The sequence below is a fragment of the Prionailurus bengalensis genome, chromosome C1 (assembly GCF_016509475.1).
Source record: "Prionailurus bengalensis isolate Pbe53 chromosome C1, Fcat_Pben_1.1_paternal_pri, whole genome shotgun sequence".
NCBI classification, from domain to species: domain Eukaryota; kingdom Metazoa; phylum Chordata; class Mammalia; order Carnivora; family Felidae; genus Prionailurus; species Prionailurus bengalensis.
This window is the reverse complement of record NC_057345.1, coordinates 75,787,435-75,814,015: the sequence shown is the minus strand read 5'-3', so window position 1 is coordinate 75,814,015 and position 26,581 is coordinate 75,787,435. Positions and strand designations below refer to the sequence as shown.

General features: G+C 38.1%; 1 protein-coding gene across 2 annotated transcripts in view; it reads left to right on the top strand.

The window, feature by feature from the left end:
• Positions 1 to 20,789: 20,789 nt before the first annotated feature.
• The window catches only part of LOC122480747 (guanylate-binding protein 1-like), a 175,744-nt gene continuing 169,952 nt past the window's right edge, over positions 20,790 to 26,581 (top strand). Inside the window, exons 1-3 of one of the 2 annotated variants that reach the window (XM_043575521.1) lie at positions 20,790 to 20,927; positions 23,890 to 24,089; positions 24,845 to 24,972. In XM_043575521.1, the coding sequence (XP_043431456.1) occupies positions 23,900 to 24,089; positions 24,845 to 24,972 (318 nt within the window). In that variant the 5' untranslated portion in view covers positions 20,790 to 20,927; positions 23,890 to 23,899. The remainder of the gene's footprint in view (positions 20,928 to 23,889; positions 24,090 to 24,844; positions 24,973 to 26,581) is intronic. The other variant, XM_043575519.1, reaches the window with a different exon arrangement.

Genomic DNA, 26,581 nt, shown 5'->3' with positions numbered 1-26,581 from the left:
GCTTCTCTGTCATACCCTCCTTGTTTTTCTTTATCTCACCAGTAATTTTTTTTTCAGTTTCCAATTCCATATCCTCTGACTTATTAATCTATAAATATTATACTTCTCAGTTTGAGAAATTTTTCTTAAGGACCATGGCTGGAGTAATCATATATAAATACAGTCCAAATTTATATTTTCAGTCCTATCTTTACTCCTGAACTTTAAGCTTTTAAATTTAACTACCTATTTAACATGTTCACCCCTGTTTTCAAGAAATATTTCAAATTAAATATATACAAACTAAAAGTCTTTATTTCCCCCATGATCTAATACCTGATCATCCCATAGAGCCCTGTATCAGTAAGTAATAACTCCTTTAATTCACCCTTGATTCCAATTTTTCCCTCCAGACTTAAATTCAAACCAACAAGTCCTATCAGCTCTAAATTTGAAATATATCTAGAGTCAGGTCCAAGTTCACATCACCATCCACCTGGAATTCTAGACTTCTAACCCAACGATCATGCTCACTCTTGTACCCCTGTATTCCAGGCCTAGCAATATTCACTTTGAAAAAGTTAACTAGAAAATCATATACACAAAGAGTTGCAATAAAATCATATACTTACAGGTGATTTTCAAAAAGTAAATATGCCCTTGCACTATTACTTAAGTTGAGGAGTACATTTTTACAAATACTTTCTGAAGCTCAATCATAGCACCTTGCAATTTCAACTCCTTCCCTTCTCCCACAAGAAAACTATGGTGGACAATTTCTGATGTAGCCCCAATGATCCTAGTATCATTCCACTTTCTACTGTCCACACCCTTGTCACCCTTGTTCTATACTCTCCCCACCAAGGGTGGACCAAATCTAGTGAATGAACTGCTTCTAAGAATATAGCAAAAGTCATGAGACTGTACTTCCATAACTAGGTTATAAACAACTGATTTCTCTTTCTCTCTCTCTCTCTCTCTCTCTCTCACTCTTGTTCTCTCTCTCTCATTCTCTCTCTCTCTCTCTCTCTCTCTCTCTCTCCCGCTCTCCAAGTCTTAAGATGACTGTGGTCCCAATTAGAGACTCTAAAGCAGAGGATCTAGCTAAACCACACCTGAATTCTTGACATTCTGAGTCTCTGAGATAATAAATGTTGTTTCAAGCCACTGAGTTTTGAGGAAATTTATTATGCAGCAATAGATAACTAATTCAGACAACTTTCATCAGACTCCTAATGCCAGAGACTGCTATGGTCTATTTTTTAACTTTATATAAATTAAATTACATAGGATGTTTTATGTTTGACTTCCTTTGCTAAACATTATGTTTTTAGATTCACTCAAGCTGTTGGGTTCAGTAAAATCATTTCACTTCATAAGCCTATGAAAAATCTTCAATGTGATTGTCCCTATTTTTTACTTTCACTATCAATGTGTAAGAATTTCCAATGTTCCCTATAGTCACCATTACTTAGATAGATCCAACTTTTAAATCATAATCATCTTTATGAGTATGGAATTTTAATTACAGGTTTAATTTGTTTTTCTTGTATAACTAGGAAGGTCAAGGACCTTTTCATATCTATTGATTATTTGGATGTCCTCTCTTTGTCATGCATATTCAAGACTAGTTTATTTTTCTAATACTTTCTTGTTGTTGATGTAAAGATTGTTTTCTATATTCTGAATTTGAGCTGTGTTAGTTCTTAATTTTTATGCAAACTCACCAATTCTTTGTCTACATTTAGTGTTCTGTGTCCTGCTCCCCAATCTGGAGGACATGAAAATGTTATCTTTGATATTTTCTATACACTTTGTTTTTTTCTTTCCTAGTTGGCTCTACAATCCACATGGAATTTTTTTTTTTTTAATGCCAGAATGTATTGACAGTGCACTTGGTTGTTCACTTGGCTTAAAAAGAGAAATGACTGTCAATAAAAAGTTGGCTCTATTTAACTGAAATAATTTTTTTCTTTTTTTACACTTATACAAATATTCTATAATAGACTGTTGGAAAGTTTTCCCAAAGGCAATTTAAGCTTTTTGCTAATTAGGTATATGAAAGCTGGATTTTTTTCTGTTGCCATTTATCTGAACTAATACCTATTAGCCTTGTAAAAAGTGGCTAAGGATCAACCATATATTCCTCTATTTGTATAAATAAATGTTTAAATAATGTAAAGAAAGCCAGAAAGATGGGCACAAAAATATTATGGACCTGCTATCCTATTCTGGATGGAGAGATTAGATATGAATCATTTATCTTCTACATAGTTTCTGTATTTTTAACCATGAGCATGTGTTTATTTTATAATTAACCATTTTATAATTCAAAATCAATAAGCATATTCCCAATTTTGAAAAAATAATCCATCTCATTTTAAAACACACTGAGATACTAAATAATTTAGATATTGCAACTCAATTATTTATTTAATTGGAAAGTTACTTACTAAAGAATGACTATATATACAAAATTGTGTTTGTTGTATCAAAGCCCAGTTATTTAAAAGTAGGACACACTGTAAGAACCAGTAGAGTAGAACACAGAAAAGAGTTGGCATGAGTCGAGGAGAAAGGATGGCTTAGCTTGATGAATAAGTCAAGGGATTACGACCATTGAAATCTGTATTCTAGGCAAGCAAATAGCCAGTTCATATAAGCAGACCATCTGTGCAGAGTAACAAAGAATCAAGGCAGTCCTATAGTATTTGGAAAGTATTTTACAGCAATCAGAGCTTCAAGTTCAGAACAAAATTCATGGTCAGGGTTCTAGTCCCTCAGAGGTGGACAGCTGTAAAACAGGTCAGGGTGCCATACAAAGCAGTGGTGAGATTTTGTGCAGTTGTCAGCATATGGGCTCAGAAGTGGAGGGCAAAGAAATCCAATCCTGGACTACTCTACTCAGTGTGATACAGGAGTTGAGGCATGAGATAGGAGTCAACTTTTGGATCTGGCAGCACTAAAATATGTTGGTCTTCAGAGACTAAAGTATTTTCTACATCAAGTTAGAGTGTACTTTGAAAATTAATAGAGTGCCTGAGAATGAGGGCTGGGGAGGACAACTAATAGAGCTAATGGAAGTCCAGGTTGTGGAGAGCAACACTGAATCAGCAGAGCAGGGCTTCCCAGGGAGACCACTTTACCCAGTAGTCTCTTTCAAAGACAAAGAAACTTAGACACTAAGTAGACCTTTCCCATTAAAAACTCAACTTTAGCATTTGTAATATAGTAAAAACCTTGGATTGCGAGTAACTTGTTCTGTGAGTGTTCTGCAAGATGAGAACACATTTCTAATAAATTTTAACTTAATAAACGAGCGATGTCTTCCAATACGAGTAGTACATGATGTCGAACATCACATGATCACAACTGAGCCAACGGTTTTTTGAAATTCACTTTGATATACAAGTTCTTTGGATTACAAGCATGTTTCCAAAACAAATTATGCTTGCAAACCAAGGTTTTACTGTATTTCACAAATAACACCATCGAGAGCTGCTTAGATCTTGTCCTACTTTTACTTCTGTCAGTGGTGACCACACATTTTTGAATTTGCCTTACCAAAAAGTTAATGATCATAAACTTTCTGAATTCTTCACTATTAGAAAAAGTCTTATTTTACACATACACATAGGTGATATTTTTTCTCGATATAGAATTCTAGGTCAAAATAAAGCATTTTCTATGGTATCATGGATGGAAAGTTTGATTCTCTTTACACTGTAGGCAAACAGTATTTCATTAAAAACTTTCATTTTCTTAATCCTTGGAATTCAAAATTATTCCAGGATTGATCTGATGATTTGTCTCTTCAGATGAAGCAATTTTTCTTAGAGTATTTTTTGATAATCATTTATATTGCTTTTGCTTCTGTTCTTCCCTCTGGAACTCCCAAAATGTAGATAATGCACTTCCCAGATCACTCTCTGTGTCTGTTTTCATGTTGTCTCTTTGTCCTTTTGTTCTGCTTTCGAAGATTCCTTGATTTGATTCTATTATTAATCAGTTTCAAGCAGTATCCATTCTTCTTCTTCAGTACTTCTTTTGATTTTGTATGTCAAAGTATGCATCTTTTTATTTTGAGACTATTTTTGTGTCACAGAATAGCCCTTGCTCCATGACAGCCTTCTCATTTAATTAGAGCAAAGTCACATCCATTCTCACTGAGGACGCAAATTAGAATTTCCTAGATTGCTGTTCTGCTCTCCATATTCTCCTTTTTTCAATTTTGTATATTTACCCTGATTGTTTAGCTTAGTCAAGCTCTTTTGAATTACTGATTTACCACAGCTGTCTAAATATATATTTGTATATGTGGTTGATCTATTCTCTCATCATGTCATTGAAAATCCAGATCAGTGTTCCTTAATGAAGGAAGCACTACTGAATTAGCTGAGCCTAGGTGCCCACCATTATACCAGTAAACTGTGGCCAGTGGAAAAAAAGATCTATGAGAGGCTATAATTCAATCAGCTACCCATCCCAAATTTGTATCACATTTTACAAATATTGCAGATAACACAGGTTACTCGTTCATTCGTCTATTTATTCGTTCATTTAATTAGTATTTGTTAAGTACCCATTGTATGTTATGTAGCATTTGAAGTGCTAGGGATACAGCTGTCAACAAAACAGGTACAAACAACCCATCACATGGAATGTTCTAATAAATGAAGATATGAAAAAAATAAACATATGAAATAGTAAAATATATCAGCTGGTGGTAACTGTTATGGGAAAAACAGGGGAGAGATAGAAATTTAGGTCAGAGAAGGAAGGAGGTTTGCAAATTCAATTACAGAGATGCCATGTAGATATCTAAAGGAAGAACTCTGCTCTGTAAAAGGAGCAGCCATGTGCAGTGTATTGAACTAAAGAATCTTTGGTGTGTCCTAGGAACAGTAAGAAAGCAGCAGTGTGCAGATGAGTTGAGGAACAGAGCAGAAGCCAGATTTATTGAGCCAATATAAAGCCTCTAGTTTACAGGTCTTTTAAACATGTAGCGAAGTCACTGAAAACTTTTGGGCAATGGAATTACAGTATCTGACTTACATCGTAAAAAGGACAACACTGGATGCTGAAAGGGGGCAAGAAAGAAAGAATGGAAGGCAGAGAGACCTACTGAGTTTCCTGCAATAATCTCGACTGGAGATGCTAGAGGCCTATACCAGGGAGACAAGTGGAAAAGTGTTGAAAAGTGGTCATATTATGGATCTATTTTAAAGGTAGAGCTGTCATTTCCCATATATATGCCATTAGATAAATAAGCACCTAGATGTCCAATACAGATATCAAATTTTAGAAGTGAAAAAAATGGAGGTAGAATGAAGAGAGGAAGTAAGAAAACACACTTAGCCCAGTTTGGTAAAGTTTATCTAATATCGGTATACTCCTATATCTAAGATAATAAATTCACATTTTCTTAGCTTTAGTTTCTCTAAAAGCAGAGCCTAGAAATAACGGCTTGCTCATTGGTGCTCTAATTGGGAATACAATCCCAGAGAGTAGAAATGAGAAATGGAATGAAATAGGGAAAGGAGGAAAGTCAATAAAAGAATGGGGTGATCAAGTTGGGCACTTCTGGTACAGAGCTGCTTAATTTCACTGGGAGATTTGGGGAGTGTTACAAAATGTATTTCATTTTTTTTAATATTCATTTATTTTTGAGAGACAGAGAGTACACACGATGAAGGGAAGGGGCAGAAGTACTAAGAAGTACACATGAGCAGGGAAGGGGCAGAGAGACAGGGAGACACAGAATCCGAAGCAGGCTCCAGGCTCTGAGCCGTCAGCACAGAGCCGGACACGGGGCTCGAACTCCCGAACTGCGAGATCATGACCTGAGCCGAAGTTGGACGCTTAACCGACTGAGCCACGCAGGTGCCCCACAAAATGTATTCCAAAACTACTCCCCCAAGAAGTTGAAAAAGGAAAGCATGGACGCTTCAGCACCCAACCCTTATTGTTTAAGGAGGTCAGACAGGTGTTACCATTGAGTTCTGCAAGAATGAGCGCTAGGCATGTTCTAAGGTTGATCCAGACTGCAGCATCAAAAAAGCCTCAGGGCAGGAAACAAATGGCATAGGTACGAGCCTGAGGCAAAGGGTTCACCAGCATAAAGCCTGTCCCAGCCCATGTGGAATAGGTTGCAATACCAGGACCTAGACTATGAGGTAGAGCCATGAGAAATCTGACGTGGTGCAAAAGGGCTGCCTGTACAGTACAGTGCGCATGACCACCTGATGCACTTGCTCTCTCCATTAGGATCAGTCAATCATACAGTCCCCTTCACGGTGTCCTCAGATGGAAACTGCAGGGATTTCATAAAGGAGGCTTAGTGGGAAAAGTTAACTCCTGCTTCAAACAGCAGGCTTTGAGACCATAATCGATATTCTTGACCTCCCTCTTGTTCCATCCATTCTAGATTTCCTTAACCTTCAGCCAGCCCTTTGGATATTTTAAGATGCTTGTGGGTGTGGGGTGAGCGTTATTTCTCCCTAGGGAATCTGAATGCTTAGTTATCTTGATTTTTGTTGAGTGGTGGCTGCTGCCATTGCCAGTACAAAAATCAATCACAAACAAAAACAAAAACAAATAAAAAATAAAACAAAAAAACCCACAAGCTATGCTCTATGTTCCAGATATACTCCTCTGTGCATCCACTATGTAACTCCAGTCCTCATTGTAATCAGGGTAAATTACTCTGGTCCTATATTTTTGCTTAAAAAGTTACCCTAGAATTTAGTGGTTTAAAGCAACATTTTATTACAGCCAATGATTTCACAATCATCTATGTCAAAAATTTGGGCCAGAGTTGGCTGAGTGACACTTCAGCTCCAAGGAGTTACAACTGAAGATACTCTGGTATTCAGTTAACAGATGGTTTAGAGGGTTCAGGATGGCCTCATTTACATGCTTGGGTCCATCTGGGAATGTCAATTGAAGTGTCTACATTAGTTTTCATCTCTGGTTGTACTAGTCTGTACATTTTCATCTCTAGTTGTACATCTTACATGGCATACTAGGGGTCCCAAAGAACATTGTAAGCCTGTTATTTTTTTTCTTTTCATGATTTTCCAAGCAACTAACAAGAGTCCACAATTCTGAAATGCTTATAATTTCCATGGACCCATACTGTTTAAAATCTCAGAGCATAATCTAATGCTCATTTTCAACCTGCACTTTATCTTAATTTACTTACATGTTAGAGGTTATCATACCACTTATCACCACTGATGGAGCCCTTATAACTCTTTGCTGAGTAAATGATCCAGTCTGAATACCACCATTAGGGTTGCTTGCTAGGGTCTCCATTATCACCTGTCTTAGTCTGGATACTCCTCAACTCAGAACCTGAGACAAAGGCCTGAGTGAAAACAGTTGTTTTTAGAAAAATGATCCCAGGAAAGGATATAGGGATTAGGATAGAGGATCAGGGGAGTAAAACAGAAAAGGAGGGAAGGTCAATGAAAGAAGTCATTGGGTTGGTCACCAGTGTGAATAATTGCTAATTGATCTCACCAGAACTTTCTGAGATACTTTATGAAAAGCATCTCAGAATGGAATATACAGGAAAAACAATAGGAAAGCATTCCCTCATTGGCTTCCATTCCTATAAATGTTAACTTCACTTACACTTTGTAGTTGTACATGAAAGAACATCAAGTAAATTCTCATTAGAGCCCAACACTGCAAAAGCATAGAAGAAATGAAGCACCAGCCCAGGGGAGAAAGCACTCAATGATACCTATACAAACCTGTAGAAATGGTAACAGTGGCAGAGGCTAGAGTAAGATATAAGGCTAATATAATTTAGAATTCCTGTGCAAGAAATTTTCAATACAACTGAGAACCTCAATTCAAGGTATGAGATTATATGGCAATTCTAATTCAGTGTTCAGGTTTTTCTGTTTATAAAAACCACATTGAAAATTAATTGCTGGTGCACATAGGGATAGCCCCCAAAGACATTGATGTAGATAAATCTTCCCTATGGATAGAGCTTCAAACAACAGGGTATCAGTTTTGTATAAAGGTCTGAAGTAACAATATACACAGAATTTTGAGCAGTGGCAATGGTTTATCTAGTTGGCCACAGGTTAGAAGAAGCATGACTGGATAATCAGAGATAAGGAAGTCTGAATTAACCTAGAGAGTGGTCATATAAAGTATGTGGATCTTTATGTCAACGTTCACTAAAGAGGATACATTTCATAAAGACACTAAGCAATCAGGTGGTTAGAATGACCTATTCAGTAGATTTGAGCCACTCTTTCTCCTCAGCCACCCATTTCTTCAAGTAGACTTGGCTGCAGGGATGCAGGATTCATATGAACCCATTAGCCTGAACTCCATCTCACCAAGGCTAATCTCACTGCATGTCAAATGTTTGACCTGAAGGCAAAAGAGATCAATACTGAACCTTTAATGTGTTACCATCCATTGAGCATACCAACTGGCCACTAAATGACAAGGTTATCACATGTCCCTTTATACCCTGAAGGAGGGAGTGTTTTTGCTTACTGGAATTAGGTGTGAGTATGGGTTTGCCTCCCCTGCTTAGAGTGCTTTGGCTACCACCTGCCAAGGACTCATAGAGTCTGATTTATTGTCAAAGATTCCTATTAAACATGACCTTAGACAAGTTTCTGACTTTACCATAAAGAAGTAAAACAAAGTGAATATAACCACAAATCCACTAGTCCTTTCTTATACATCATTGAGAAGCTGTCTGCCTAATAGAATGGCCACTTAAAAGATGTAGCTATGACAACTTCTTGGAGTACCTGGGTGACTCAGTGCATTGACATATGACTCTTCATTTCAGCTTAGGTCATGATCCCAGGATCATGGGATCAAGCCCCACATCAGGTTCCATGCTAAGTGTGGAGCCTGCTTAAGATCCTCTCTCTGTCCCTCTGCCCCTCTCCTCCTCCTCCTCTCTCTCCCTCTCTCTTTCTCAAATAAATATTTTTAAAAAAAGAGATAGCTATGACACATTGAGATGCTGGCCACCATCATTTCAAATGCAATAAAGAAAAAAAATAAGATGCAATATGTAATTGGCAAACTAATGGCCATTGTATAGTGTTGTGTCCTTAACAACTAGCTAGAACAAGGTCTAGAACCAAAGAGCAGAGGTAGGAGTGCTCCCAATGACTCCCTCGGCAACTTGTGCACTACTGTCCCACTAGTTGAGTCTCTGCTGGCCTAGAGGACCTGGATCCCAGGGTGAGGGGTTAGCAGCAGTTCTACCAGGGATCACAGTAAGGCTCCACTAACCTAAAACTATGGCTGCCACCCGATCATTTGTGAACTTCATGCTAGTAGATCACCCAGCAGGCAATGAAGCAGATTGCTCTGCTGTATGCTTAAATGATCATGATTTTCATGCTGAGACAGTACATAATAGAAGCAGAATACAGCAGATCTGGAACTCAAAGGATTCACTGGGATACTCTTGGTGTTTCCATGGCCTGTTAAAATGCTTTGGCAGCAACCACAGCCTAATTTGAGCACTGTAATAGGTTTTATATTTCCTTAGGAATAAAAATGTATGCTCCGCCTCCAGGAAAGCAACCTAGATCAGCATAATTGCTGGCCAAATATAAATAAAATCTAGAATTAATAGAATAGGGGGAGATATTAAGTATTAATTATGACCATGAAATCAGTTGCAACAGTGAGGACTGTATCTTAGACTTTCCGTGTGTGTGTGTGTGTGTGTGTGTGTGTGTGTGTGTGTGTGTGTGTGTTGAAGAAGACTGACCACAAAACTGAAGAAGCAATGATGGAAAAGAGTCAACTTTATATGAGATACGAGAGGATCTAAACAATACAAAATATGGACTTACAGATGCTGTGGATGCCCCACTTATGGTTCCTTGTCACTTACCATTTCTGTATTCCCTGTGGAGCCTTACTATATAACCTAAGACTCTCCATCTGAGGGTCTTTTCTTGACCTTCACTTGGGGCAGGCCAGAAGTGTTAGGGGGTTATATTTACAGGAGAGGTCCCCATCCAATAATGGAAGGAAGTACCTCAGGTTTCTCACCCATCCTAGAGGGTATTTGGAAGCAGGTTTTACACTGTTTCCTAGAGTTATCTCAGGAGATTTGAGCCCCTGGTCCCAAAAAAGGGACTCACAAAATAGGTTTCCATTTATTAGTTTCCTTCCCTCCCACTTTTCAATTTCTCACTCTCCTACCATGCTTCTTAGGATCACCTTCCAAATAAACTCTTGCTCTAAAATACTTGCTTCAGGAACTGCTTCTAAGGAAGTACAGCCTAAGAGCCCCTTTATTCTTTATAAAATAGAGATAAAATTAGATATATAATAGAATTCTTGTCAGGATAAATTGAGATATTTAAAGTGTCTAGATCTTGTAATCCAATTAATAAAAAGAAATTATTATGGTGATGAGGATTATGATGATGATTCTTTCAGCAAATACAGAAATAGTACAATGAAGTGGTTCAGGGTACTTGAATTTGAATCTTAAGATCTATTTATTTCCAGTTGTATGATTTTGGACATGTTACTAAATCTCTTGTTGCCACAATTTTTGTATAATTGGGAGCAAATATTTGTTACAATAATAAAAATAGGGTAATCTATATAAAACAGTGAGCACTCTGTATGGATCATAGCACATATTTAATAAATAATGTCCTTACTATCATTTATTATATCTTATGTGCCAAGAGTTTTGTCCTTTCCTGTGGGATGAAGTTCTCAGCTACTGAACCCACGGTAAAAGCAATAAACTTAGTCTTATGTATATCTAATATTTTGGGAAATTAAACTTCAGAAAGTATGTGTAGTTTCTCCCTGCTCTGCCTCCAAACTTCAGATTAATATCATTATACTGCAAGCTGGGTAAAATACCATATACTTGGAAAACTTGGGAGCCATTTAAAGATCATGACATAGGAATCTCTGGAACTCACCTACTCCCACAGATACATCTAATCTTCAGCTATATATAGGAAAATTCCCTCTGAAAGAAACCCAAAAACTAGCTGGGTGACTCCTACACTGTAGGCAATTGAGAAAAGACCCACATGGAAACAGGTAAGTGAAGCTAAAACACAAGCTTGCCCAAAATCCCACCCCTTGCAACAACACACAATTGGGAGGGAACTCACATCTTCCAGCTTCTCCTGGAGAAGTGAAGGATTTGGACCCCACATCCAGTGCCCAACTTTCAAGACTTCCATCTGAGAGACGGACCTCTAAAACATCTACCTTTAAAGGCTAGCAGTGCTTTGCATCCATGAGACCCATGAGGCTCTAACAAACTCAGAGACAGTTCTTAAATGGTTCAGGTGAACTCACCATGGCTAACCTCCCAAGGCCCACTGCATAGGCAGCAAACTGAAATGCACCAGTCTTTCCATGAAAGAACCATTTGCTTATACTAAAGCTTTGGCCTGAGGGGCAGGATTCTAACTTAAAACACATCGAGGGGCCAATTTCAATATTCTCCAGAGATTGCAGAAGTCAGTGGGTGCCATCTTCACCTTCTCCCTCTGCCTTGCTCTAAGTCACAGGTGTCTCCTAGAAAGGAGACTGTGTATATGTCTCATGCCCCAGTTTCACAGCTACTGCTTATAGAATACTCGTTGATCACCTGGCTCTGGTGGGCAGAAGAGCTTACATTCATAGGTCCCACAGAACTGTAATAGAGAAAGAGTTCTTAACTGGACACCCCACCACCACCATGGTGCAACACAGAGGCAGTAGACACAAATGCCCAGTCTTTCAATGAAAGAGGCCTATTTGCTTATATTAAAAGCTGTGTCCTGAGGGGCAGGATTCTAATTTAACACGCATCATGAGGCCCACTGCAATCTTCTCTAGAGACCAGAAGGCAAGCAGGCACCTCTTTGCCCTCTCCCTCTGCCCTGTCCTAAGTCACCAATGTTCTGAGGAAAGAGCTTCTGCACCTGTCTGGCACCCTGGCTTTTGTGGCTACCACCCAGACAGAGGACACATCCCTTAATAGCCTGGCTCTAGTGGTCAGTGGGGCTTGTGTTCATGGGATCAACAGGATGGTAATAAACAAAGAAACAGTTCTTAACTGGCTATCCCCTCAGGACTCAGCGCAGAAGGAACATACAGAAACACCCATCTTCCAGCATTTCCTTAACAGAGGTATACCTGTATACTTTAAAAGTTTCTGCTTGAGAGGCTGGCTTCCAATTAGCCTGCATCTAGGTGCTGACAGAGATCCTCCCCTTTGGGACAATGACAGGTATTGGCACACCCTCAACACCTGAGAGCCACTAAGAAAAAAGAAGGCTGCTTAGATAATCACAAAGGTTTGAACTAGGTACAGGTTAAACAATAAGGTTTATCTCCCACATGAGACAACTTTTTCAAGACTGGGAGAGGTGACTGTTTTATCTAATGCATAAAAACCAACACAGAGAGTCAAGGAAAATGAAGAAAATGACTATTTCCAAGTGAAAGAAATGATAAAACCTTGGAAAAATAAATTAATGAAACAGAGATAAACAATTTACCTGATAAAGAGTTCAAAATAATAGTTATAGGGGCGCCTGGGTGGCTCAGTAGGTTGAGCGTCCGGCTTTGGCTCAGGTCATGATCTCACGGTCCGTGAGTTCGAGCCCCGTGTCGGGCTCTGTGCTGACAGCTCAGTCTGGAGCTGTTTCGGATTCTGTGTCTCCCTCTCTCTCTGACCCTCCCCTGTTCATGCTCTGTCTGTCTCTGTCTCAAAAATAAAAAAATAATAATAATAATAATAGTTATAAAAATGTTCACTGAGGTCAGGAGAACAATGCATGAAAAAAAATGAGAATTTCAAAAAAGAGAAAATATAAGAAGATACCAAGAGGAAATTACAGAACTGAAAAAAAAATGCAATAATTGGACTGAAAAATTCAATTAGAGGGGTTCAACATCAAAGTAGGTGAAGCAGAATAAAGCATCAGCATCAGACTTCTGGGTAAGATGGTGGAATATGAGGACCCTAAACTCATGTGGTCCCATGGATATAGACAAATAACACTCTCATAAGAGCAAACAACCCAGAAAAGAGCCCAAAGACTGGCCAAACAAACTCAACAACTAAATATGGAGAAGAGGCCCCATCGAAGAGGTTAAGAAGATTGAGGACTTGATGGGAACCTAAACCCCATGGGTCTGACCACTAGAGGGAGGGGGCTGCAAGTGCAGAGAGGGGTGAGAAACAGACAATCACAATGGGGAGGCTGCAAGGGGAAGAGGAATCCCCATAGCATTCTGTTTGGAAATTGGAGAGGCTAAAATTTCATGAGTGCTTACAACCATTGGGATGTAAAACCTGGAACTTTAAAAATCAGCAGGCTGGGCTCTGAGAGAGCCCAGTGGGTGATGGGCAGATGAGCCCCTGCCCTTAAAGAGACAGCACAGCAAACGGCCCACTAAGACACAACTTGAAAGTAGCATTTTGAAAGGCACTTATTTATGCAAGGGAGAGTGAGTTACTAATCCCACTTTGCTGAGGGACTTCTCCAGGAAGAAAGGAGCTAGCAGGCATCATTTCCCTCTCCTGCCCTCAACATTAAACACACAGCCACCCACGGGAACAAGTGGGACATGCATTCACTACCTGAGTTGTTTATACCACACCCTGCCTCAGTCCTGGTGTTATGGATCCCTCCCTACTGCCCAGAAGACCCACACAAACTTTGCCAACACCGCATCTCCCAAAATTCCTAGAAGGACACGAGCACCTTGTTAAAACTGTATGTCCCATCCTCGCATGTTTTGTGGAGCAACCTCAGCAGGCCCTGGTTTCTGCAGTGGCTATGCATCCCCTGTGGAGGAGGATGAGCACCCTGCCCCCTCAACCCACCCACCCATCCTTTGTGGAGCAGCCCTGACAGCCCCAGTGTCCACACAGTTGCATGTTTCCTGTGGAAGAGAACCAGTACCCCCAAGATATAAGTGCGTGACCTACCCACTACTTTCAAGAGCAAGAGGCAGAGTTGACTTTCCTAACACAGACAAACAGACACAGAGTGTTAGGCAAAATAAAGAGATGTAAGAATGTCACAAATGAAAGAACAGGAAAAAAAAATCACAGCAAGAGACCTAAGCGAAACAGAGATAAGTAACATGCCCAATAAAGAATTTAAAGTAAGGGGATCATAAAGATACTCACTAAAATTGAGAAAAGAGTGAAGTACATCAGTAAGACCCTTAAGAAATAGAAAACATAAAAAAGAATCAATAAGAGAAGAAGAACACAATAAATTTAAAATACACTTGAAGGAATAAATAGGTTGCAAGAAGTAGAGAAATGAATTAATGAACTAGAAGACAGAGTAATGAAAAGTAATCAATCTGAACAAATGAAAGAAAAAATTATGCAAAATAAGAATAGACTTAGGGAACTCAGTGATTCCATCAAGCATAATCATATTTGCATTATAGGGATCCCAGAAGGAGAAGAGAAAGAAAAGGGGGCAGAAAATTAAAAGAAGTAATAGCTGAGAACTTCTCTAATCTGGGGGAAGAAACAGATATCCATATCCAGAAGGCATAGAGATTCCCCCAAGTAAATAAACCAAAGGAGGCCCACACCAAGATACATAGTAATCAAACTGGAAAAATTAGTTTAAAACATTTTTTAAGCAGCAAAAGAAAGAAGACAGTTACATAAAAGAGGAAACCTCAAAAAGTTATCAGCTGATTTTTCAGCAGAAACTATACAGGCCGGGGTGGGGGTGTGTGTGTGTGTGATGATATAGGGAAAGTGCTGAAAAGAAAAAAATCTACAGCCAAGAATACTCTATCCAGAAAGGATATAATTTAGAATAGAAGGTGAGATAAAGTGTTTCTCAGACAAACAAAAACTAAAGAAGTTCCTGACCACTAAACCAACTTTACAAGAAATGTTAAAGGGGACTCTTTGAGTAGAATGTAAAGACCAAAAGTGAGAGTATGAAAAGTAGGAAACACAAAAGCCATAAACATAAGTATTTCTATAAAAAAAGAGTCAAGGGATTTGCAAAATAAAAGGATGTAAAATATGATAACATATACCTAAAATGTAGGAAGGGGGGAGAGTAGTAAAGAATGGGTTCAAACTTAAGTGACCATCAACTGTGCAAAAGATGTTATATACAAACCTAATGGTAACCACAAGTCAAAAACCAGTAATAGATACGCAAAGAATAAAGAGAAAGGAATTCAAGTGTATCACTAAAGAAAATTAGCAAACCATGAAAAAAGAGCAAGAGAAGCAAGAACCAGAGTAAAATTACAAAAACAACCACAAAACAAATAACAAAATGGCAATAAATACATATCTATCAATAATTACTTTGAATGTAAATGGACTAAACACTCCAATCAAAAGACATAAGGTGATAGAATGTATTAAAAAAAAAACACAACAAGACTCAACTATATATTGCCTACAAAAGACTCATTTCAGACCAAAAGACACCTGTAGATGGAAAGTGAGAGGATGGAGAAATATTTATCATGCAAATGGATGTCAAAAGAAAGTTAAAGTAACAATACTTTTATCAGTCAAAATACACTTTAAAACAAAGACTGTAACAAGAGACAAAGAAGGACACTATACAATAATAAGGGGACAATCCAACAAGAGGATATAATAATTCTAAATATTTATGGACCAAACTTGGAAGTAGTCAAATACATAAGAGTTAAAAACAAACATAACGGAAATAATCGATAGTGATAAAATAATAGTAGGAGACTTTAACACCTCACTCACATCACTGGACAGATCATTTAACAAAAAATCAACAAGGAAATGGTATCTTTGAATGACACACTGGACAAGATAGATTTAATTGACACATTCAGAACATTCCATCCTAAAACAGCAGAAGACATATTCTTTTCAAGTGTACATGGGACATTCTTCAGACTAGATCACATATTAGGCCACAAAACAAGTCTCAACAAGTTCAAAAACATTGAAGTCATACCATGCATCTTTGCTGACTACAATGCTATGAAATTAGAAAGTAACATAGGAAAAAATCTGGAAAGACCACAAATTCATAGAGGTTAAATAACATGCTACTGCACCATGAATGGGTCAAACAAGAAACCGCAGAAATCAAAAAGTATATAGAAACAAATGAAAATGAAAACACGACCGACAGTCCAAAACCTTTCTGATGTGGCAAAAACAGTTCTAAGAAGAAAGGTTATAGCAGTACAGGCCTACATCAAGAAGCAAGGAAAATCTCAAATGAACAACCTACCCTTACATGAAAAGGGGATAGAAAAAGAAAAACAAAACCCAAAATTATCAGAAGGAAGAAAATAATAAAGATCAGAACAGAAATAAATGATGTAGAAACTAAAAAAACCAAAAGATCAATGAAACCAGGAGCTGATTTTTTGAAAAGATCAAAAAAACCCACAAAACTGATAAAGCTCTAGCTAGACTAAAAAAAAACAAGAGGACTCAAATAAACAAAATCACAAATTAAAGAGAAAGAACAACCAACATCACAGTGAATCGAACAATTGTAAGTAGATATTATAAAAAACTGTTTGCCAACAAATTAGACAACCTAGAATGGATAAATTTCTAGAAACATATAAACCATCAAAACTGACACAGGAGGAAATCAAATTTGAACAGACTAATTACCAGCTAGAAAATTGAATCAGTAATCAAAAAACTCCCAAGAAACAAAAGTCAATGACCAGACGGCTTCATGGGTGAATTCTACCAAACATTTAAAGACGAGTTACTACCTATCCTTTACAAAGTATTCCAAAAAATAAAAAAAAGAATAAAAACTCCCAAATTCATTCTATGAGGCCAGTATCACCCTTATAACAAAACCAGATAAAGACAGTACAAAAAAAGAGGACAGGCCAGTATCTTTTAAGAATGTAGATGTAAAAATACTCAACAAAATACTAGCAAATGAAATCCAGCAATACATTAAAAAAACAACATTCACCACAATCAAGTGAGATTTATTGCTGGGACACAAGGATGTTTCAACATTTGGAAATCAATCAAAGTGATACGTCACATCAATAAGAGAAAGGATAAGAACTGTATAATTTCAATAGATACAGAAAAAAAGCATTTGACAAAGTACAACACCATTCATGATAAAAAGCCCTCAACAAAGCAATTTTGAAGGAACATAGTTCAACAGAATAAAGGCCGTATAGGAGAAACCCACAGTGAACATCATACTCAATGGATAAAACAGAGCTTGTCCCCTAAGGTCAGGAAAAAGACATGGGTGTCCAAGCCCACCACTGTTATCAACATAGTACTGGAAGTTCTAGCCACAACAATCAGACAACAAAAAGAAATAAAAGGCATCCAAATTGGTGAGGAAGAAGTAAAGCTTTCACTTTTTACAGATAACATGATACTACTGAAAACCCTAAAGACTCCACCAAAAAACCGCTAGAACTGATAAATGAATTCAGTAAGACTGTAGGATACGAAATCAACATACAAAAATCCACTGCATTTCTATGCACTAATAATGAAAGAGTAGAAAGTGAAATTAAGAAAACAACCCCATTTACAACTGCACTAAAAATAATAAAATATATAGGAATATACTTAACCAAAGAGATGAAAAACCTGTACTCTGGAAACTATAAAACATTGATGAAAGAAATTGAAGATGTCACAAATGGAATGACATTCCATGCTCATGGATGGAAGAATAAATATTGTTGTTTTTTTTTTTAATTTTTTTTTCAACGTTTATTTATTTTTGGGACAGAGAGAGACAGAGCATGAACGGGGGAGGGGCAGAGAGACAGGGAGACACAGAATCGGAAACAGGCTCCAGGCTCCGAGCCATCAGCCCAGAGCCTGACATGGGGCTCGAACTCACGGACCGCGAGATCGTGACCTGGCTGAAGTCGGACGCTTAACCGACTGCGCCACCCAGGTGCCCCAAGAATAAAAATTGTTAAAATGTCTGTACTACTCAAAGCAACCTACACATGTAATGCAATACCTATCAAAATACCAAAAGCCTTCTTCCCAAAACTAGAACAACAATTCTAAAATTTGTGTAGAACCACAAAAGACCCCGAATAGCCAAAGCAACCTCGAAAAAGAAAAACAGAACTGGAGATTTCACAACTCCAGACTTCAAGTTACATTACAAAGCTATAGTGATCAAAACAGTGTGGTATTGGCACAAAAATAGATACATACATCAATGGAACAGAATAGAAAATCCAGAAATACACTTCAATTATATGGGCAATTAATCTTAGACAAAGGAAGAATGAATAAAGAATGGGTAAAAGACAGTCTCTTCAGTAAATGGTGTTGGGAAAACTGGACAGCTACATGCAAAAGAATGAAACTGGACTATTTTCTTAAACCATACACAAAAATAAACTCAAAATGGATTAAAGACCTAAATGTGAGACCTGAAACCAAAAAATCCTAGAAGAGAGCACAGGCAGTAATTTCTCTGACATTGGCAGTAGCAACGTCTGTAGTGAGGTTTTTCCAGATAGGTCCCCTGAAACAAGGGAAACAAAAGCAAAAGATACTATTAGGATAACATCAAAGTAAAAAGAGTGTGCACAGCAAAAGAAACAATCAACAACACTAAAAGACAACCTATGGAATGGGAGAAGATATTTGCAAATGACATACCCTATCAAGGGTTAGTATCTAAAATATATAAAGAACTTATAAACTCAACACCCAAAAAATAAATAATCCAATTAAAAATTGGGCAGAGGGGCACCTGGGTCACTCAGTTGGTTAAACATCTGACTTTAGCTCAGGTCATGATCTCACAGTTCGTGAGTTTGAGCCCCATGTCAGGATCTGTGCTGACTGACCGCAGAGCCTGGAGCCTGCTTTGGATTCTGTGTCTCCCCCCTCTATCTGCCCCTCCACCGCTTATGCTCTGTTTCTCTCTCTCTCAAAAATAAATACATATTTTAAAAAATGGGCAGAAAACACGAACATTTTTTTCCAAAGAAGACATACAGATAGCCTATAAGCACATAAAAAGATGCACAATATCCCTCATCATCAGAAAAATGCAAATCAAAACCACAATGAGATATCATATCACATCTGTCAGAATGGCTAAAATCAAAAACAAGAAACAAATACTGGCAAGGATATAGAGAAAAAGGAACCCCTGTGCACTGTTGGTAGGAATGCAAACAGGTGTAACCACTGTGGAAAACAGTATGGAGGTTCCTCAAAAAGTTAAAAATAGCTATGCCTGAGTGGCTCAGTCCAACTCTTGATTTCAGCTCAGGTCATGATCCTAGGGTCATGGGAACAAGCCCTGCAATAGGCTCTGTGCTGAGCATGGAACCTGCTAAAGATTCTTTCTCTTTCTCTCTCTCTCTCTCCCTCCCTCCCTCCGTCCCTCTGCCCCTCTCCCTACCTCTTACGCTCTCTCTCTCAGAAAGAAAAAAAGAGAAAGTTAAAAATAGAACTACCCTATGATCCAGTAATTGCACTACTGGGTATTTTCCCAAAAAATACAAAAACACAGATTCAAAGATATACATGCACCCCTACGTTTATTGCAGCATTATTTACAGCAGCCAAACCATGCAAGCAGCCCAAGTATCCATAGATAAATGAATGCATAAAGGGGATGTGTACATATATACAATGGAATATTATTCAGCCATACCAAAGAATGAAATCTTTCCATCTGCAGCAACATAGATGGATCTAGAAAGTATATTGCTAAGTGAAATAAGTCAGAGAAAGACATATGATTTCACTCATATGTGGAATTTAAGAAACAAAACAAACAAGCAAAGGAAAAAAGAAAAAAGACAAACCAAGAAACTCTTGACTACAGAGAACAAACTGATGGTTACCTGAGCAGAGGTGGGTGGCAAGTGGGTGAAATAGGTGAAAGGATTAAGGAAGGTACTTTTCACGATGAGCACTGTGTGGTGTATGCAATTGTTGTATCACTATACTGTCCACCTGTAACTGATATAACACTGGCCATTAACAATGCTGGAATTAAAATAAAACTAATACAAAACGCAAGAAAGAATCACCAAACTCAAAGATAGGGCACTGGAATTCATCCAGTCAGAGAATAGGATTTAGAGGGAAGGAGGAGGTAGCAGATTGTATTTATCTAGGCTGAAATTTCCTCACAGAGATTATGATGTTTTTGCTTGTTTCTTGCTTGTCTTTCAACACTGCAGTATGCAGTAGATATTCAAAGTGTTTGGTTTGAATATTTGCCTGACTTATGAAAGATGAAGTTATAAAAAAAACTGTTGACCCAGTAATGACTGATCATTTTCTAAGTTGTTAAAAAATTTTCAGCATTTATCTCTTAATTCAGGAGTTTAATTTTCTTTTGTCATTGAAATTATACAATTTATTCTGTGTTGCATAGCATGGCTGCTTCCTTAAAAACAAACAAAAATAGTATATTCACAAAATTCATACATACTTTGGGGTTATATTCACTGTAACTCTGGACTTATGGTTTCTCACAGCCCTAAGGACAAGACTTGGAGTATTAAAAAAAATTGCAAATGACCGCAATCTCAAAGTTGCAGTCTCAAAGGTTGCAAAACAGTCTGTTCCACTAATACATGCAGTTTCTGAGAATTCAGGCCAAATACACCCAGCTTGTTCAGTGAGAAATATTCAGGAAGTTACCGTTGAAACGACTTACTGAGCTTGCTTTGTGGTTTTAGTTTCTGTAGTGAGGTTTTGAAGACTTACCACTTTTGGTTTTTATTTCATATTCTAATCACCTGACCTCTGAAGGTCTGGGGGAGTGGGTGGTGGTAAGAAATCCCCAGGACTGGGTAAGAAGTATATCAGAAACCAACACAGCTAAACTGAGGAACAAGGGACTCCTAGCACATTTTCATGTAAGCAGCTTTCTTACCTGCTCTAAAGTATCTCTGCTACTAATTTCACAGTTAAGGTAAGATTGGGGCAAGGGTGGAGAAGATTTGCCAATGGTCAGAATGTTTTGAAAACTTTCTATCCAGGATATGCAGCCGAAACCTGATGTGCACCATTAGATGTCATTAAAGACTAAATTGTGGTGTTGTAAGACAGGTGGCAGAGTTCCTCAAGCCCCAGCTATGTCTGCTTACTGATGAATTAGACATGGGCATGTGTGGGGACTAAACCGACAATCTGAAATGTCTTAACACTGTTTTCCTCCCTTTGCCACCTTAGGATCTATGGAGATCATAACTGCCACTTATGTTACCTTTGTCTTTTGATAAAACCTGATTAAGTTACCTCAAGCTGCAGCCTGAATGTTTGAAGAATTGTGACTGTATTATTTTTGTGAGAAAGAGAAATGAATGAGACGCAATGCAAACAGCTTGCTTACATTGTTAAAAATGGAAAAAGAAAAAAATTGAAACTCGGAGGGAACAATGAAGAGGTTTAATGAAAACAGCTGCACATTTTTAGTCATAGTCTTGTACTTTGAAGGTGGATTTATTCCTTTAGAAATAGTACTGGATTAATTGACTTTGACTTCTTGGCTCACACTCATTCCTTAAAGCTTTTTGTGCTAGGTTCTATTTCTACTACTCTACTGCCTCTACTATTATGGGATCACTTCATTCCAGTTGCCCAACTTGACCCGTCCATAGTGTCTGGCAATTTTGATCGCTCCTTAGAACTCACACCTTTGAATTTATCATGGCACATGCTTCAGGCATCTCCTTCTTGTTTGACTTCCACTTGTCTCCTTGCTAAGAGCTTTTCCTCCTCCAAACTCAAACCAAAAACAACACAAAAGCAAAAAGCAACAATTACAAACAAAACCAAATAGACTTGTTTGGCTGAAAACAGATGGTTTCCTCTAGATACCTCATCACTTAGTACTTCTGAACTTTTTCTCCTATATTTCCTCACATTTTCCTTCTTTATACTTTTTCCCCATCTCCTGCAGCTCTCTTTCTTAAGCTAGCAGTTATACTGGTACATACAACTATTTTATTTACTTCCATTTTTTCACAGACAGGCTAAGAGTGTTGAGTAGAAATGCCAGCATCTTACAGATAGCCAGTTGTAGGGCTGGTACTGAAAATCAAGCCTGCCTTACTTCAAAGTCAAAATGTATATTTGTGTGTGTTTGTGTGTGTATCCATTCTTGCACTGTTTTCATTTACAAAAGTTTATGAGGCTCTAACAGAATTAAGAAGGATGCATCTCAGCCAAAGCATAAGAGACTCTTAAAAACTGAGAACAAACTGAGGGTTGATGGGGGGTGGGAGGGAGGGGAGGGTGGGTGATGGGTATTGAGGAGGGCACCTTTTGGGATGAGCACTGGGTGTTGTATGGAAACCAATTTGACAATAAATTTCATATATTGAAAAAAAAAAAAGAAGGATGCATCTCAGAGCACACATCACAGTTTGGGTTAGGGATGGCAAAACAATAGTTATATGTCGGTGTGAACACATTGAATTTGCAAAGATATTTTGGAGACTGGGCTCTCCTAAAGTATTAAGATGCCACCCAGATATCATTTGGGAGCAATGTGTAAAATACTTCTATTAATAGAAATACACAGTACTAAATTATTCCTCAGGAGTTCTCAATATTCAGACAAATCTACTCCCTCTCCCATGAGCGACATCATCCCAAAGCACAACAGCTTGTAAGCCTCCAACATCTGCAAACAGACTGATTGTGTATCTTCTGTTTTCCTAGATAATTGTTGTAGATCATTACTACCAGTTCCCCATATCTTTGTAGTCTAAAAATGATTATGATCCCTGCTTTATACAAATCAGGCAACCAGAAATCTACAAATGTAAGGTACTAATACTGTATTGGATATATGTCAGAATGGAAAGAGACTTGGCATAGGAGTCTGTAAAATCATGGAATCCCTCTCTGGGTTCAGGTTGGCCTGGGTATTTCCTGGCTCCCGAGTCCATGATGCTATGTCATTTGCAAAGGATCACATATGATCTGCTCCTAACCAGTTTGTTTTTATTTGTCACCTGAATAGTTTCCAGTGCATTAGCTATAAGGAAGAGGGAAGAAGGGGGTTTTATAATTTTTAAAAAGCAGTTTTACCACTGGCTAATAAGGGAATCCATAATTTTTCATTGCATGATTTTAGTGAAAGAAAAAGCCAAGCAGATGTTGGGTTTTTAGCTTCTGTAGTCTACAATGGAAGAAAATTGCCCTTTATAAGGCAAAGCAGAAAAGCAAACATTTGCTTGAGTATCAGATAGCCTAAAATGCTTTAGCAGGAACTCTTCAGGTTAGAGGAATTGATGCCTAGAAGTTAGAAAATAAATGGTCAAGTATTCTTTAAGAAGTATTTTCACTTACTCCCTCATTCATAAAACAATTATGCAGTGAAGTTTTGGTTGAAGGCACTACTATAGCTATACAAAAAAATTCCTTAAAAGTACAGCTACAAGTAAACAATTACGATTTGTTAGTGCTACATAATGACATGGCAAGATTTAACATAATATGGTTTGACTAGACATAGCCCTAAATGTGAGTGAAGCAAGCTGATAAAGGCCAAGTAAGCATAATATAGCAAATAGTGGTCCTAAAGATTCAATCTAAGGATTCACGGAGGTAAAAACTAAGAAACATAAGTAAGCCAGAAACCAAAGGGAAGGAGTCAGATTTAAACTAGTCAGTAGGTAAAACTCATGAAATGGATTTCCTTATGCCCATTAAACATTTAAGAACCAATGGGGCAGCCTATAATATAGTCCTCCTTAGGGCCTACAGCTTTTTTACTCTGACCCTCTTGGCTGTCCTTTTTTCAAAACTTTCTTCAGAAACTGAGGCCATTTGGGGAAGCAGTACGTCACCAAGTTCAGAAAGTAAAATGACCTTCTCTTCGGTAAGACTGGATATTTCAGTCCATCTCATTTCTTCCCTTGCAGACCAGGGAACATGGCCTCAGAGATCCGCATGCCGGCCCCAGTGTGCCTCATTGAGAACACTGAAGGGCAACTGGTGGTTAATCAGGAAGCTTTGGAGATCCTGTCAGCCACCAAGAATCCTCTCGTGGTGGTGGCTATTGTGGGCCTCTACCGCACAGGCAAATCCTACCTGATGAACAAGCTGGCTGGGAAGAACAAGGGTGAGTGGCACCAAAAAGCTCCGAGGAGTCCCTTCTGTCCACCTACACTGCCTGCATTGAACGTGGTGATGCAAGGACAGGAAGTTAGAGAACGCGGAGGAATATTGAAAACTGATGTTTGGGTCACAGCTGGCTAATTATGTTCGGAGAAAAAAAGGCAGAGGTCTTTTCCTGACATATCACCTCTTTTTTTCCCCTTAGTATTGCCTTGGGAAAAGCATACTTTCCAATCTTAAGGAGTAAGATGTCAATAAAATAATTTTTTATTGTTTTTTAAATTTTAGTTTTTGGGAGAGGGAGAGAGAGAGCACAAACAGGGGAGAGGGGCAAAGGAAGGGGGGAGGGAGAGAGGGAGAGGGAGAGAATCTTAAGCAGGCTCCACACTCAGCACAGAGCCCAATGTGGGGCTCAATCCCACAACACTGAGATCATGACCTGAGCGGAAATCAAGAGTTGAACATTCAACCAACTGAGACATCCAGGTGCCCCAATAAAATAATTTCTATATATGCAATTATAAACTATTAAAATTTTAGCAGCATGACATTCTTGTAAAAAGGAAAAACATCAAATTTCCAACCTATGATATTTGATATTTTAATTTTTCCATTCCTCTATTCTAATTCAGATCAATATTGGTTATAGTTTTTGATGTGTCCTCATCTTGAATTTCTTAAACCCAAGTTCAGTTGTCAAGAAGGTCTCCAATTTGCAGATCCCCTCCTCTATTACAACCTCTTCCCTACCCCTTGCAGGCTTCTCTATTGGATCTACAGTGCAGTCTCACACCAAAGGAATCTGGATGTGGTGTATGCCTCATCCCAAGAAGCCAGACCACACCCTAGTTCTTCTGGACACAGAGGGTCTAGGAGATGTAGAGAAGGTAAGGAACAGAAATCCCTTTTGATTCCTCCCCACCTCTGAACATTCTTTACACAGGGAGGTTTTATGTTTTGTTTTGTTTTGTTTTTCTAAATTTGTACTTCTACTTGACAGAGTATACCTTTTTTTCCTTTTCTATTTTTAATAGTCAAGACTTGGAAATCTGAGATGAGAAAAATATATTTGTAAGCCAGAATCATGACTGGGACAAGACACTAAAATATGGAGTTAGGAAGTTAACTGAAATACGGAAAAGATGATACAAATAAAACCACTGTCCTAAGTCTGATCCTGCAGAGAAGAGTGATTAGGAGTGAGCTCTGGGTCAGAGGATCTTGGATTCAAATCAGGGTTCTGGCACTTGTAGCTCTCTGACTTTGACAAGCAAAACTCCCCCAAATCTTTTATTTCCTCTTTGGTCTTATCCAACTTAACATTTGAACAGTAGACACATGGACTTTTTTCCACTTCTGTGCTGGTATTTAACAACCAGCCCACTGAGTGGGGGTGGGGGAAGCCTTGACTGGTAGCACCTGCCAGTTTTCTAAATACTCCCATCATGGCTGATTCCAACAAACTGCAGGTTCAGAATAGATGTAAACAGTTAGCCCCTGTGACCTAGTAAGAGCTGGCTCTAGCACATAACTGAATCTTTCCCTTGAACTTCCCTAGTCTTTTATGTTTTCATTTTGCTTTTGATTTATCACAAAATCAAAACAGTCACCTCATTTTGTGCTTTAGTTTTTCTCACCTATAACAATTGGAGATAGTAGTTATAAAGCTATCTTATGGCACTGTTTTGAGTATTGGATAAGATCAGTAATATGAATTAGTGTGTGTGTTTTAAATTCTTTTTTAAAAAATATTTATTCATTGTGAGAGAGATAGCACACACAGGGGAGGAGCAGAGACAGACAAAGACAGAGAATCCCAAGTGGGGCCACACTGTCAACATGAAGCCTGATGTGGAGCTCGAACTCATGAACTGTGAGATCATGATCTGAGCCAAAATCAAGAGTTGGGACACTCAACTGACTGAGTCACCCAGGCATTCCTGAATTACTGTGCATTGTACTGTAATAACTAGTCAATAAGATAAATAACTAGTCAATAAAATAGATACATGCATGTGTGTACAGGCCAAATTTGTTTTACACAATTGAAAATCTTGATTTTTTTAATGCCAGTATAATTAATGTATACTGTTGTATTAGTTTCAGGTGTATCATATAGAGATTCAACAATTCTATACATTACTCAGTGCTCATCACTATAAGTGTACTCTTAGTCCTCTTCAGCTATTTCATCCATCTACCCACCCACCCACCTCCCCTCTGGTAACCTTCTGTTTGTTCTCTATAGCTAAGAGTCTGGTTTTTATTTTTGTCTCTTTTTTCTTTGTTTTATTTCTTAAATTCCACATGAGTGAAATCATATGTCTTTATGAAATTATTTAAGAAATTACTTGTCTTTCTCTGACTGACTTATTTCACTTAGCATTATATCCTCTAGATCCATGTTGTTGCAAATGGCAAGAATTCATTCTTTTTTTACAGATGAGTAATGTTCCGTTGTATATAAATTCCACATATTCTTTATCCATTCATCTA